The following is a 15,674-nucleotide window of genomic DNA, read 5'->3' on the forward strand; positions in this document are numbered from 1 at the left end:
CCCCTTAAACTCTGTTGTTGAGCTTTATCACTTCCATAGCAATTTAGTTTTCCCTGCACACATTCCTGCAAAATGTCAATTCGTTGAGGCTTGTTGGGAATGAAATTCACTTCTGATCATATTTTACATCCTTAGTTACCTTTATTTAATAATTATCCACGGATTCTCAGCACTAAAATGTCCGGCTCCATGGCTAAGTGGTTAGCGTGCTGGCCTTTGGTCCAGAGGGTCCCGGGTTCGATTCCCAGCCGGGTTGGGGATTTCAACCTTCATTGGTTAATTCTAAAGGCTCGGGGGGCTGGGTGCGTGTGCCGTCTTCAGCATTAGAATTCATCACAGGTAGCGCCCCATCCTCATAGATGGGCAGGTCACCTATACGGTCTCAGCTCGAAAGACTTGCACTAGGTCTCTTCGGAGGCCACACACCATTATTATTATTATTATTATTATTATTATTATTATTATTATTATTATTATTATTATTATTATTATTATTGTAGCACTAAAATAATTCCACTGATCTGAAGTCCAGCAAGGAGGCAAGAGTGGTGTCATTAAATGAAAGTTACACAATTTATTGCAGTGCTTTCAGAGGTACTTACTGCGCTTTCAACACTATCACTATCTTTTTTTCAAATTTTTTTGCAATATTACATTCACTATCACTGGTTCCACCACATTTGTTTTAACCACTTTCCTAAAACTCATTTTGCATGTTATTTCACTACCACATACATCGGATTACTAACAAGTCACAGTAGCTACTGCTATTGCAATGGAGGTCCTTTTTAAAATGCAACCTAATTCTAGCCAAGTTTTGGCGACATAAAACATACATTAAATCTATTTTAGAGCTAAGCAAGCTGACAATAGTTAATGTCAGCCAAACTCATTGTTCAAGCCCATTTTTCTTTGTAGTACCGTGTAACATGAGGCAGAAAGAAATACCTTTCTTCAGTATTATAGTGTTGCCCATTATTAGGTGTATTGTAGAAGATTTTCTATTACCTGACTGATTCAGTAAATTTATACAATTTATAAAAAAAACTGTAGGATTGGTATTTTAAGAGCTGGTCCATACCACTATAGATTTGCAGGGTTTAGAACTTTTGGTACTCAATTCGGGCAATCCTATAACTACCAGTACTCAACGCCCGTGAGTACCGGCCTAACGGAAGCCATGGTCCTAAGATCCAAAATTTGTGCAGAATTATTAAGTAGTGTTGCAAGTAATGTGTTAACATATTTTGTTGTGTGTCGTGTCTATTCAGCTTCAAAAAGTCTGAAACAAATCAAACACCAAATCACCTAGCAAATCAAAGTGCACCAAACACATGCTCAATGGTTTATCACAAGCACCATGTCACCCTGAATCTGTGGGGAAGAGGATTGAATGCTCCAGTTTCAAACAAGAGGCATAATAGAGGACAATAGCTATAAAACATTAGAAAAATTGCTTTGTGGTTATAGATGGACATGTCAAAACTACTACCTGATCAAATATTTATTTCTCGATAGCTGCAGTCTCCTAAGTGCAGCCAGTATCCAGTATTCGGGAGATAGTGGGTTCGAGCCCCATTGTCGGCAGCCCTGAAGATGGTTTTCCATGGTTTCCCCGTTTTCACACCAGGCATATGCTGGGGCTGAACCTTAAATAAGGCCACGGCGCTTCCTTCCCATAGTCACCATAAAACCTATCTGCGTTGGTGCGACGTAAGGCAACTTGCAAAAAAAATCTTTATTTCAATCTTCCTACTCAAGTGAATGCAGAGTTGTAATAGGAAGCTTGCCCTCTAAAGAAAGTAATCTTATTCTTCATTGGGGTAATCAAATTAATGAGGATGAAAATGAAGGTTAGTAACTTCATACGATTGTGGAGTTGTAGGAAGGATGTAAAGGAATCGGCAAACAAGTTGCTACCAAGACCCCAATTGTAGTATGGTTCCAGTGTATAGGACACTTACCAGGATAACTTAATTCAAAAACTGGAGAACATCCAAAGGAAAGCAGCACAATTTGTTCTGTGTGATTTCAGCCAAGAGTAGTATTTGCAAATATTGCAAACATTGTGCTGGGAAGGAGACAAGCTACTCCATTAAGCAACATGTTTTGATCTATGATGAGATGGCACTGAAGAACAATATCTTAGGTGCCAGTAGATGCACATGTGCATAATCAGTGTTACTAATACAGCATATTTACATTCAGTTGTAACCAATGTTAAATTATGTAAGAATTGTTCACACAAAGAATACCCTTCAGCAACTGTTTCTTGATGCAGTAGTTAAAATATTATTGTAATCATATCATATAGGCTATAACACTAATGATAAATCCTAAAGAAAGACTAAGTTTATGCAGGATTTTCAGAGAGCTGAGGACAATAATAAACAGTCTATTCTTTTCCCCTTTTTATGGCACAATTTACATTGCTTTTTCATTGATTTGCCTCTTGTGTTTACTTTTTGTATTCAAATTTGAAGGACCAATAAAATTGTCATTGCCACTTTCATGCAGTATTGCACAAAGTTTGAATGCAACCAGTTGTGAACCAATAACCCACATAAGTAACTCGAAACTCAGCCTGTGTACAGTGAAAGGAAAAAAAGCCCACTCAGTGATAATTGAAGAGTAAAACCGGGTCATAGACGACTCGCGTAAGAATCGGGTGGCAGCCAACTTGTTAAAATTCTCTGGGTGATTGAATTCATTGGACTAAAATTTTCATATGTGCGTTAGTCATCATTCCATAGACTGATTTGATGCAGCCTCCATGCCACCCTATCCTGTGCTAACCTTTTCATTTCTACGTAACTATTGCATCCTACATCTGCTCGAATCTGCTTGTCATATTCATACCTTGGTCTACCCCTACCGTTCTTACCACCTACACTTCCTTCAAAAACCAACTGAACAAGTCCTGGGTGTCTTAAGATGTGTCCTATTATTCTATCTCTTCTTCTTGTCAAATTTCTCCAAATCTATCTTCCCTCACCAATTCGATTCAGTATCTCTTCATTCGTGATTCAATCTATCCATCTCACCTTCAGCATTCTTCTGTAACACTACATTTCGAAAGCTTCTATTCTCTTTCTTTCTGAGCTAGTTATCGTCCATGTTTCACTTCCATACAATGCCACGCTCCACACGAAAGTCTTCAAAAACATCTTTCTAATTCCGATATCATTGTTTGAAGTGAGCAAATTTGTTTTCTTAAGCTCTTCCTTGCTTGTGCTAGTCTGCATTTTATGTCCTTACTTCTGCCATTGTTAGTTATTTTACTACCCAAGTAACAATATTTATCTACTTCCTTTAAGACTCATTTCCTAATCTAATATTTCCTACATCACCTGCCTTCGTTCGACTGCACTCCATTACTTTTGTTTTGGACTTATTTATTTTCATCTTGTACTCCTTACCCAAGACTTAATCCATACCATTCAGCAACTTCTCGATCTTCTGCAGTCTCAGATAAAATCAATATAAGGAAATCTCAAGGTTTTGATTTCCTGTCTTTGGACTGTGATTCCCTTTCCAAATTCTTTTAATTTCCTTTACTGCCTGTTCTATGTAAACATTGAAAAGGAGAGGGGACAAACAGCAGCCTTGCCTCACTCCTTTCTGGATTGCTGCTTCTTTTTCAAAGCCCTTGATTCTTATCACTGCAGTCTGATTTTTATACAGATTGTAGATAATTCTTTGTTCTCAGTATCTGATCCCTATCATCTTCAGAATCTTAAATAGCTTGGTCCAATCAACATTATCGAATGACTTTTCTAGATCTACGAATGCCATATACGTGGGCTTGTCCTTGATTCGATCCTCTAAGATCAGACGTAAAGTCAGGATTGCTTCACGTGTTCCTACATTTCTTCTGAAGCCAAATTGATCTTCTCCCAACTCAGCTTCAACTTGTTTTTCCATTCTTACGTAAATAATACGTGTTAAATTTTCGCAGGCATGAGATACTAAACTAATGGTGCAGTAGTTTTCAGCACCGGCTTTCTTACGAATAGGTATAACAACATTCTGCCAGAAATCGGATGGGACTTCTCCTCTCTCATACATCTTGCACACTAAATGAAATAACCTTGCCATGCTGGCTTCTCCTAAGGCAATCAGTAATTCAGAGGGAATGTCAATTCAAAGTGCCTTGTTCCTATTTAGGTCACTCACAGCTCTGTCAAACTCTGACCTCAAAATTGGGTCTCCCATTTCATCAGCATCAATAGCCTCTTCATGTTCCAGAACCAAGTTATCTACATCTTTACCTTGATACAACTGTTGGATATGTTCCATCTTTCTGCTTTGTCTTCTTAACCTAGAAGTGGTTTTCCATCTGAGCTCTTAATATTCATACACCTAGATTTCCTTTCTCCAAAGGCTTCCTTGATTTTCCTGTATGCAGCATCTACCTTTCCCAGGACCATACAGCCTTAGACATCCTTCCACTTCTTCAGCCATTCTTCCTTAGCTACCTTGCACTTTCTATCCACTTGATTCTTTACTCGCCTGTATTCTTTTCTGCCCTCTTCATTTTTAGCATTCTTGTACCTTCGTCTTTCATCAATCAGGTCCTATATCTCCTGAGTTATCAACTGATTCTTAGTTGATCTTTTCTTCCTTCGTAACATTTCTTCAGCAGCCCTACTTCATTTTTCATGACTCTCCACTCTTCCTCTTTAGTGTTTCCCTCAGCCTTTTCATTTAGTCCTTGTGCAACATGTTCCTTGAAATAATCCCTCACACTCTTTTCTTTCAACTTGTCTAGATCCCATCTTTTTGCATTCTTTCCTTTCTTCCATTTCTTCAACTTCAGATGGCATTTCATGACCAAGTTGTGGTCAGTCCACGTCTGCTCCTGGGAAAGTTTTGCAATCCAAAACCTGGTTTCTGAATCTCTGCCTAATCATAATGAAGTCTATCTGATACCTTCCAGTGTCTCTAGGTCTCGTCCACGTATACAGCCATCGCTTGTGTTGTTTGAACCAAGTATTGGCAAAGACTAAATTATGATCAGTGCAGAATTCAACCAGCCGACTTCCTCTTTCGTTCCTTTGTCCCAATCCAAATTCTCCTACTGTACTACCTTCTCTTCCTCGGCCTACCACTGCATTCCAGTCTCCCATCACAATTACTTTCTCATCACCTTTTACATATTGTATTAAATCTTCTATCTCCTCATATATTCTTTCGATTTCGTCATCTGCTGAACTAGTAGGCATATAGACCTGCACTATTGTGGTGGGCATTGGTTTGGTGTCTATCTAGACGACAATAATTCTTTCACTGTGCTGGTCGTAGTAGCTTACCCGCTGCCCTATTTTCTTATTCATTATTAAACCAACTCCTGCATTTCCTCTGTTTGATTGTGTGTTGATAATTCGGTAGTCGCCTGACCAAAAATCTTGTTCTTCTTGCCAACGTACTTCACTTATACCAACTACATCTAACTTTAGCCTATCCATCTCCCTTTTCAGATTCTCTAACCTACCACAACTGTTCAAACTTCTAACATTCCATGCTCCAACTTGCAGAATGTCAGTATCCATCTTCCTGATCATCGCCCCCTCTCGTGTAGTCTCCACCCGGAGATCCGAATGGGGGACTAGTTCACCTCCGGAATATTTTACCCGGGAGGAAGCCATCATCAGTACATCATTCAGACAGACAGCTGCATGTCCTCGGGAGGTAGTTACGGCTGTAGTTTCCCATTGCTTTCAGCTGTGTAGCAGTATCAACACAGCTAAGCCATGTTGAGTATTATTACAAGGCCGTATCAATCATCTAGACTGCCTCCCTTGCAACTACCGAAAGGCTGCTACCCCCCTTTCGATGAACCATTCGTTAGTCTGGTCTCTCAACAGATACCCATCCGATATGGTTGCACCTGTGGCTCGGCTATGTGCATCATTGGAACATGCAAGCCTCCCCATTGTGGCAAGTTCACATGATTCACAGAGGAGGAAATTTTCATATAGTTACTCATAATTTTAAACATCTTAAATATTTAGCGAGAATCTGGAGGATCGTAGGCTGTTATCTTCCATTGCATTATTAAATACCTTATGTATCATCAGTTTCTGTACCTATTAATAAAAACTGTTTTTCAGGATATATTTTGGCAAGTCTTTCAAAGACTACAGTTCAAAGTTCGGACATTTCTGCTGTGATACGTGCCATTGGTTCTCTCTCGATACCAGAGATACTCCTAGCAAGCAGCAGTAGTAATCCAAACATTTACACAAAGATGTATGTGGATAACCTGGTAAGTATTGTTTTGCTTGTAACAAATATTTTAATATGTAACATTTGCTTATAGAATAAAATTCCCCTTATAGTAAGATTACTGTGTTACTGCAAGATTTGTTAATTTCATATATATTTTAAAATACTTGTAATTGCATTTCCCTTTACTGTGTTCTCAAAGACTTGTAATTTCTTCAGTACATTTACAAATGGCCCATCATTACCATAAATCTTATTTTTACTGCCTTAATATGAAGTTCATAATGTCTGAAGCTTCAGTTTTATGTAGGACCGAGCAGTTTGGGTCATGTAGCCATCAGTTTGCAGTTAGACCCATTCTTTACTTTCAAGCCAATAGGATGCCTCCCACCATTGGGATCTCCAAGCTATGCTGGTGAACATCCTCTAGACAGCAGGTCTGCTGGGTTGAGACTGCCCAGAATGTGCCTCCATGAATCAGCCTTACTGTACTCGTGACTCTCCTTTACCAGATTTTCTACGAACGCAGATCAATGTCCTTTGTTTTCTATCCAGGATAAGACTACTATTCAATCGGACCAAAACGCTGTTTATATTATCCTGATGTAAGCGTCGTAGGCTCAACACACATCCTAACTCAAGGAGCGCACCAATCAGTTCGAGACGAGGTAGTGTTAGTTCTTAGAGAGGTGCCACTCTAAATTTAGCCATCAGATGGCTGATTTCCTGTTTTTCTTCTTTCCTCAGAAATATACAACCACCAAACACCCTTTTGCTGGCATCGAAGATATGCAACAAGCTGTTGTCATTCAGGGAAATCTTTCTAGGTATTTGGCAGTTATGTAGGTATTATAGCTCCTGGTTGCATCGATAGAATTCTTCACAAATATCTTCTGGTAAAACCACATCCCTTTCTATCTTCCTTTGCCACATCTTCTGTGGAATGAGTTTGGAAATAAGCAATACTGAGGCTGAAAATCCAACTGGATCAAATATTTTCTGCACACTAGATAGTACCACCCTTCGGGTTAACAAACCTGTAGTTGAGCCGAAGTTGCATCAGAACTCATCTGTGTCACAATACCATTGAAGTCCCAAGACATTTTCAGTTGCGCCAACATTACAATCTGAGGAATTCACCCATCCCCTCAAACTGAAACCTACAGAGGACATCAACTCTTCTGCCTTTAAAATAAATGGCCCAATCTCTTTTGAAATTTCTGCATTCCTCATTTTAGCGGGAGTAGAGGTAATACAGAAATGATGATAATGATAATCAACACTTACTAATGTGAATGGGGAACAAGTAAAATGACAGTAGCAATAGTTGCACATCAAAACATGGAAATCGAGAGATAATACGCATGTGCGAGGGGAAACTGACAGGCCTAAAAAGACAACTAAGAAAGGATTGTGTGAAATGTGAAGGGGCCCTATTGAGGTGCATGAGGAGGTATGACATTATGGGGAAAAAAAGGTTTAAGATAGCTCACCCTTGACTAAATATATAGAAAATAACAAATGAAAAATTACAAGAAACAAGTTAAATGACATAGCAACTGATACTTAACTCACAAACAAAGGATTTTTAAAAGACCTCAACAAAAGATGCAGATCCATGAAACCGCACCCAAGACATAAGCGAGATACTTAAGTAACTTAGAAACTTGGTTTAGCATAGAAAGGTGATGCTGTATTACAATGTATAGTTTAAAACAAATGTAGGTGAGAGTTGAATTTCTGATCAACGGGAATCTAGGGCAAACTCGGACACGTTGAATTTAAAACTTTGAAAATCACATTAAACGCAAAAAACCGAAACACAGGAAGAATGAAATAAAATCAAACATAATCAGGAAAGGATAGAACTAGCACTTACCAAGGAAAGGCAGGAGTACTCAAGGGGAACTAGGCTCCGAGCGCGAACGCTCACTAGGGCGGTCGGATGGAATATGTCGCCAAGAACTTGCATCATACTCCCAACGCTGGCAGAAGACCGAAAATGGCCAGATCACAAACAACCAATAGGATATAATTTCCACTGGATTCCATTTCTTTTTGCCAATTGAAAAGCCCGTTCTTTTGTCCAATCCAATTGTATGACCATGTATGGTCATTTCCTGACTTGCTGAAGCAAGAGGAATTGCATCACCTAAACTCTGCATGTGCAGTACCCACTGGTCCAAACGTTATGTACCACATAATTTTACCACAATGTTACAATTTTGACATGCAGAATGAAAAAAATAAAATTCAAGAAATTCTTGAAGTTAAAACGTCCCAAATGTCTTCACGCTTGCTGACATTAAATGATCAACTACATAAAATTTACATACAAAAAAAAATCGCTTCAAATAATTCTCGCATCTCGCAATGTTCATTTACAGTTCCATATATCTTGATGTTTCCCTAAATTACATTTAAAAAATATTACAAACATATGTAAATTTTCTTCCAGTTACATAAAAGAAATCCAGCAGAGTCCAGAATTCTTATTTCTGTATTTTTCACAATACAAAAATACTACAAACAAATGAAATCTGCTGTTCTTTCTTGATGACACACCTGTTACACTAGTGACTTTCTTGAAGTGCTCAAGTAGTTTCTCAAGAACTTCACGATTTGATTCCAGAGAAGTACAACCATCAATCCGAGGTAGTTCAACAATGTAGCTAACGTCCAGATGCTTCTCTCTTCAGTCTTATCGAAGAACATCTTGACCTATTGTTCCCTCTTACTTTTTGATCTGTTTGCCAGGATCTTTTATACCCATGGCTTTAATTTCCCACAAATCTGCTACTCTTAAGTCAATGTAAGCAGAGTGTAAGACAAGGCAGTTGTTGAGGTGGTCTCAGAAGGGCCCCATAAGTGTCCATCCCAAACAAGTTCTCATGGCTGATGTCTGCAAGTCAGCTAAAAATGTTTGGTTTTCTATGTATGATTTGACAAATTTAATATATTCTAGGATGAATTGTTTTTGATTCACGAGATGACCAATGAACTGTAGACCTGCTAAAAAAATTCCCTTCAGATGTTAGGAGTTTGCTTAATGATCAACTCTGTAAAAGTTTTTTTCTGAAATCTTGCTACCGGTATTCATCTAGATTCCTCTTAGGCTGGATCAGGCTGAGTATATTTCTGAGAAAATACTGCCTCAAGTGTTTGCTGTGACCTCAATATTCACACGGTCTTGTATAGCATGCCTCTACCTTAGACTGTTAGGCAATTTTACCTTTCAAGTAGCACATTTCTTTTGAGTAACTATTAAGTGGCACATTTTCCATAAGGTACTGGGAAGTAACATATGGTGAGATACTCTTGTGTAGTATATTTATCAGGTTCAAAAAGTACAGAATATGTATCAAGCTGTCAAATAATCATAGTATGAAGGGCAAGGCATCTTGCTTGCTGAGGAAAGCAACGGGAACTTGCGAGATGGTATTAATTGGTCAGGTATTTTTATCAGGTTTATTAAGTCTCTTTCAAGCTATTAAAATTATTACAGTGCCAAGGGCAAGGAAAGAGAATCTGGCTCATTGAGGAAACAGGAAACCTACAGTAACATAACTCTACAGGCACATCGCTTTCAGGTGTGTACGCACTTTGGAATCTGCTATTCAAGTGGTCTAGAATAGGTTCCAATTTGTAGAGTTTCTTCAGACTACACGTGGCTTTATTGTATGCTTCGTTATAGACAAAGTTTAAGAATTTGAGGAGGAGATGAAATCATCTTTCAGAGAACAGTTTCAAAAATATTGGGGTCTCTATGTCTACAAGAAAAGCAGCTCTTGTTGTTGGGTAGCTGATGAATGCCTTGCAAGAGAAAGAATGAAAGTCAAGGCACAATTTCATCTTATTCGTGTCGGTCCACAGATTCTCTCGAATGTAGTTTAAAGGTTGGTGTACTTCCTAAAAACTGTTGAGCATGCCGGTTGCTTTTCCTAATTGTTAGTTCCGCTAATTCAGGAGTGAAAAACAATTGAAAATGTTCTAGCGGATTATTTAAGTCTTCAATTTGTACATTTAGTACAGGTTGCGCCGTAGATGTAAATCTAGGCTGTTCCGATCCTACCTTTGTCCATACACAGCTGAATATTACCGCTTGTGCTAGTCGCATTCACTTGAGTCGCTTTCACCATTGCACCCGCTATCTCCTGACATTTCAACATTAGTCTCACTATCAGATGAAATCACTCTCCAAATTGTCAGTGTAATAAATCAAACGGTTCTTCTCGCAGACGTTTCAGAGCTCCACTTGCACCTGCCAAAATGCACTATCTACCTCTCAGCAGTCGAGCGGTCGGTACTGGCTGGCTGCCAGCTAGGCATGGAATGAAGGAATTTTGTCTGGTCACGTAGTTTTTAGGAGTGTGCTGCTGTAGGCAAAGCTCGAAACTAACATACACACATAAAGGAAAGCTATCTCTGATCCTACGATGCAATACACAATGTGACGATGGAATATTAAGTCATGACCACTTAGGAAGCCATGCAGCTATGACTATTTGTCATTCCCGCTTGAAAGCTTAATGGGCATCAATTTTCTCTTTCAAACATGTATTGTACGATTACACTTGTCCTAATCTTTGCATGTGATGTTGCCAAATGTTCATAATATAAAATATTGAAATTCCAATTAATGTTATGGTAAAATGCCAAAAGCTGCTTCTGATGAGGCTGTTAATAAGCTTCGAGGGCTGTTTAAGGGCTGAAAAAGATGAAAACATCTTTTTTGTTGACATGGCTTAATGCATATCCTATTATAATCTGAGCTGCAATGTCCAGTTGAAACTTCTGATGACCACAACGGTGTATGTGGATACTTCTTGAAGTGTGTAGAAAAAGTTACTGTGATCAGAACTTGTTTTTAATGTTAGGGGGAATGATGTGGATGTTGATTCCCATTGTAACCTGAAATATTTGTCCAGAATGAGTAAATTCATAATACCAATATAGCTGGTCCATTATCAGACATAAATTTTCCAGCTCACACATTCCTTGCCAGCATTTTGGCCCAGTGTGCTAATTTGGGCTTACAATTTGGTAAATAGCACACCTACAAAGACTTGTCAGTGCATACCGTGGAGGAAACTGCTTAGGCTACTTGAAGCCACTGGCAGTGCCAATGCACTGACAGAGAACCGGTCTTTTCATTTGCTATTTACCAACTGATGTGCCCAAATGAGCACAACCCCCCTGTGGGTGGGGGACGCAGACGATGAAATCACCCACGGTATCCTCTGCCTGTCGTAAGTGGAGACTAAAAGGGGCAACCAAGGGATGATCAAATTAGAACCATGAAACTACTTGTGATTAGTACAATCATGCAGTGAACACGATGGGTCGCTTTTACTTACGTGTAGTACCACTATGTTGGGTATCAAATAGGTTTGTGATTAGCAGCAGACGAGGGCTCAATGGCTTTTACAGTACCTGTGATTAGTAGCACTATGAGCGACACCATGGGATGAGGGAACCCATCGTTCTGCTTTGCCTATGATTAGTACCCACTAAATGAGGAACATCACGGGATAGTAAGAGTCCCTGTGGTTAGTACCCTTTTGTGATGAACACCAAAGGTTTAAGTCGCCTGTAAATGGCGCTGCAATGTGTGAAACGGCATAGGTCTGTAATACATGTGCGAATTTCATTACCTCTGATTAGTACCATACTGTGTGGAATACCGTGAGTCTACGCTACTCTAGATTAGTACTGCAACATGATAAATACCATGGTTCTACTTTCCTAGCGATAAGTACCATTGTGAGGGGCCGCTGACTTCCATTTTGGACCCCTTTTAACTACAAGTATCGATTCGGTATTGTGCTATAGAAGCAGTCCCTTGGTCAGTAATTATATTATTCTATGCCAGCTTCTGTGCATGTGAGGCACAGTGGGTCAGATACACCGATCGTTTTTAAATTCATATCCATCCATTCATTCTTCGTCCTCGCATTTTGAATTGTGGTCAGTGGATGTTTTTGGGCTTTTAATTTGTCATTCCATTTCATTTCATCTCATTTCATACCATTAGGGGCCGATGACCTCTATGTTAGGCCCCTTCAAACAAGAATCATCAAATAAGCACAATGGGCAAAATGCTGGCAACCAGGAATGAGTTTGCTGGAAAATTTACAATGGACTAATTATTGGTATTAGGGGATGAAAGTGAGAAAAATGTTGACGAATTTACATTGCCTGACAAAATTGAAACACCCAGAAGAATGGTAAGATGTCAATGCAACTTCGTACATGTACACACCCTTGGCAGGTACGAAAATAATTAAGAGAAATTCTCAGACACGTAGAACGTCCATCGGTGTGTTTGTGTTCATGTTTAGTGTTGTGACCTGGCCTGGTATTGTATACAAGGGGCCTGAAGAGTCTGATAAGTGATCACCGTGAAGGACACTGATCCTGCATACCCATGCAAGATAGTTTTTGTCAGCATCTGACAGTTCGAAAAGGGCCTGTTTGTGGGTCTCCATTTGGCTGGCTGGTCGAATTTTGTAATGTCAAGATTTATGGGGTATTCGGATGCAGTAGTGGCCTGATCTTGGATTGCATGGGAAAAGGAGGCAGGCATACTAGTAGATTCCGGTCGAGCACGTCTGACCACCACAAGCAAGGATAGCAATATTGTGAACGAAGCAAATCGTAACCCCTTCACATCTATGCTCTGCCATCAGAGAAAAAGTAACTGACTCATTGAAACATCTTGAGTCATGTCGCTCCATTAGTTGGAGACTAGCAGCAGCCGAGCTAGGGAATTACCGTCCCATGTGTAGGCTGCCTATAACACAACACAAAGGGCTGCATTTGGAGTGGTGCTATAACCTGGAACCATGCACTGCTGGAGTCTCATTTTGTTCAGAGATGAATCGCCGTTCTGCAGTTCCCCTAGACTAGTCGGAGAGTATGGTGGCGACCTGGCGAGGTCGAAGTCTCCAATGTTGTGGAGAGGCACAGCGGTGTTACTCTGTCATGGTGTGGGGAGCCATCGGGTATGTCTTCAGGTCACGGGTGGTAGTGATTGATGAAACTCGACAGCACAGTCGTGTGTCATGGACATTGTTTCCTCATGTGTTACCTCTCGTGCGACAATATTGTACCGGGTGAGTTGGCCGTGCCCTTAGGAGCGAGCAGCTGTGAGCTTGCATCCGGGAGATAGTGGGTTCGAGCCCCACTGTCAGCAGCCCTGAAGATGGTTTTCCGTGGTTTCCCATTTTTACACCAGGCAAACCCTGGGGATGTACCTTAAGGCCACGGCCACTTCCTTCCCATTCATAGGCCTTTCCTTTCCCATCTTCGCCATAAGACCTATGTGTCGGTGCGACGTAAAACAATTAGCAAAAAAGTACAAAATATTGTGGTTCATCTTTTCAACAGGACAATGCTCGCCCACGCATGGCAAGTGTCATATGTACCGACTGTGATGTTGAGGTACTCCTGTGGCCAGGATGATCCCCAGATCTGTCTAGATTTAATGTGTAGGACCAGTGGGGATGTAAACTCCTTCCCAGTACAAATATCCAGGATATCAAGGACCATGATATGTTGTGGCCCAGCTTGCCTCAGAGGATAAAACTGCTTTGACACCCTTCCCAACTGAATCGGTGCATGCATCCAGGCCAGAGGGTGTGCAACATCATACTGATCAGTGGGCTCGTACTGACAGGTTCTTTGTAAAAATTTTTCTACTTTGTAGTTGCTGAAATATCACATACCCTCTCAACATGTGAAGTTTCATTTGGTTTCCTCCTTCCTTTCTGGGTGCTTTAATTTTGCCAGTACTTATATTTTTAGAAGAAATGTCTCTTGCATAGCCCTGAATTAGGAGCTGGTACTTGCAGCTCTGAATTGGATGTTCATTACATTGCTCTCATTGATAGTTGTTTGCCTTCGTAAGTTACAATGTATACAGGAGATAATTATTCAGTGGTTTAGAGAACATGTACCTGGGTATTTTGCTCTAAAACAATCTTTCAAACTGTTAATTGCTTTGTGCTGCATTATAACCACATATTGAATATGAAAATTGCTAAAGTTAATATTTTATATATAATCCTTTAGAGTAGCATCTCCAAAAAGTAAATGATCAAATATGGTTTCCTATGGGCATCAGTTCAGAGGATCTGCACCAAACCTTTATGAAGGCCATACATTATTATTATTATTATTATTATTATTATTATTATTGGGTAAATGGGAGACTGTCAATAAGGGAATAGAAAGAGAGATGATTAAAAATGCTAGACTGGGAACCAAATGGAATTGTGCTTTTGTTTACTCCCATATTATTGTCAGTTAAATCTCATAGAAATGGTATAGGTCACTGTCCACCAACTGGCTCACGTGACGGTGGAGAGCCCATGTGACGTAAGTGCACAGAGTGGTCAGGTGCTTCAGTTGTACAGTCAAACTGACCGCCTCTCTTTGTAGTAGGCACGTGCTGTGCCATACATAGTGGTGTTAGTCATACAGTACACTACATTACCATGGATGAAAAGAGCACATCGCTGTGTGACAAGCTATCTCTGACTCCAATATTTTTGTCTTTATGGGAAGGATAAACTGTCTTTTCGAAGATGGCACCGAAAAAAAGTTCAGTTTGTATTAGCCAGTTGCTGTTTAACTCTTATTCTACTTCATAAAGTTACAATACAATGAAGTATGTAATGAGAAATATATACAACACATACCGCCTTGTACTACCTGTAGCCCTAGGCCTTCCACTACCAATTAAGTCTCATTTCCCCTCGCCCCTCTTGCTGGCACTTCTCAAGTACTTCGTTCACTGCCCAGTCAGTGTGTGACGAGTTGATTGATGTCGCACGTACAAGCAGTTGGTTGACCCTGGTATAGGTTCAACCAAATTCGTACATAGGATTTGACAAAAAACTAAATTTCCAAGTTAGACTTAATAATAATAATAATAATAATAATAATAATAATAATAATAATAATAATAATAATAATAATAATAATAATAATATCATCACTAACAAATACGTCTCAATTAGGAAATATCCTGGTGGCAATGGTCACTTACAGTAGTGTGATCAGGTAAAATTAAAACATAATTGCCTGATAACAACCACCTTCCATTTAAAGAAAATACTTCAAGAAATACCACTAGTTTAACATTCTAAATCCAGCATCATATACAATTTCACAAACAACTTAAGTATTTCCTTAACACTACAGCTTTAAGTACTGTAGGTTGAGCTTACAAACTGTGGGCAAACTTGTATAATTGAGACCTACAAAGTGAGAAATATTCTCGTTCTCAAATGCAATTTCATTTAACGGAAATAAATATCACACGAGAACACGTTCACTTCCTTGTGTAAATAACTTCGTCACTGTAAGTCACAACACAGTCGTACACAGTACCAAGTGACAGTAAAACACTTACAAGCGGAGAACCCTGAAGTTGATTCTGA

At 39.5% G+C, this 15,674-nt stretch overlaps 1 protein-coding gene across 2 annotated transcripts in view; it reads left to right on the plus strand.

Annotated features, from left to right (window-relative positions):
• LOC136863739 (uncharacterized) overlaps positions 1 to 15,674 on the plus strand; it is a 357,445-nt gene that overhangs the window by 202,956 nt on the left and 138,815 nt on the right. For both annotated transcript variants that reach the window (XM_068226336.1, XM_068226337.1), the window contains exon 14: positions 6,114 to 6,268. In XM_068226336.1, the coding sequence (XP_068082437.1) occupies positions 6,114 to 6,268 (155 nt within the window). The remainder of the gene's footprint in view (positions 1 to 6,113; positions 6,269 to 15,674) is intronic.

Source organism: Anabrus simplex, chromosome 2, assembly GCF_040414725.1.
Source record: "Anabrus simplex isolate iqAnaSimp1 chromosome 2, ASM4041472v1, whole genome shotgun sequence".
NCBI classification, from domain to species: Eukaryota; Metazoa; Arthropoda; class Insecta; order Orthoptera; family Tettigoniidae; genus Anabrus; species Anabrus simplex.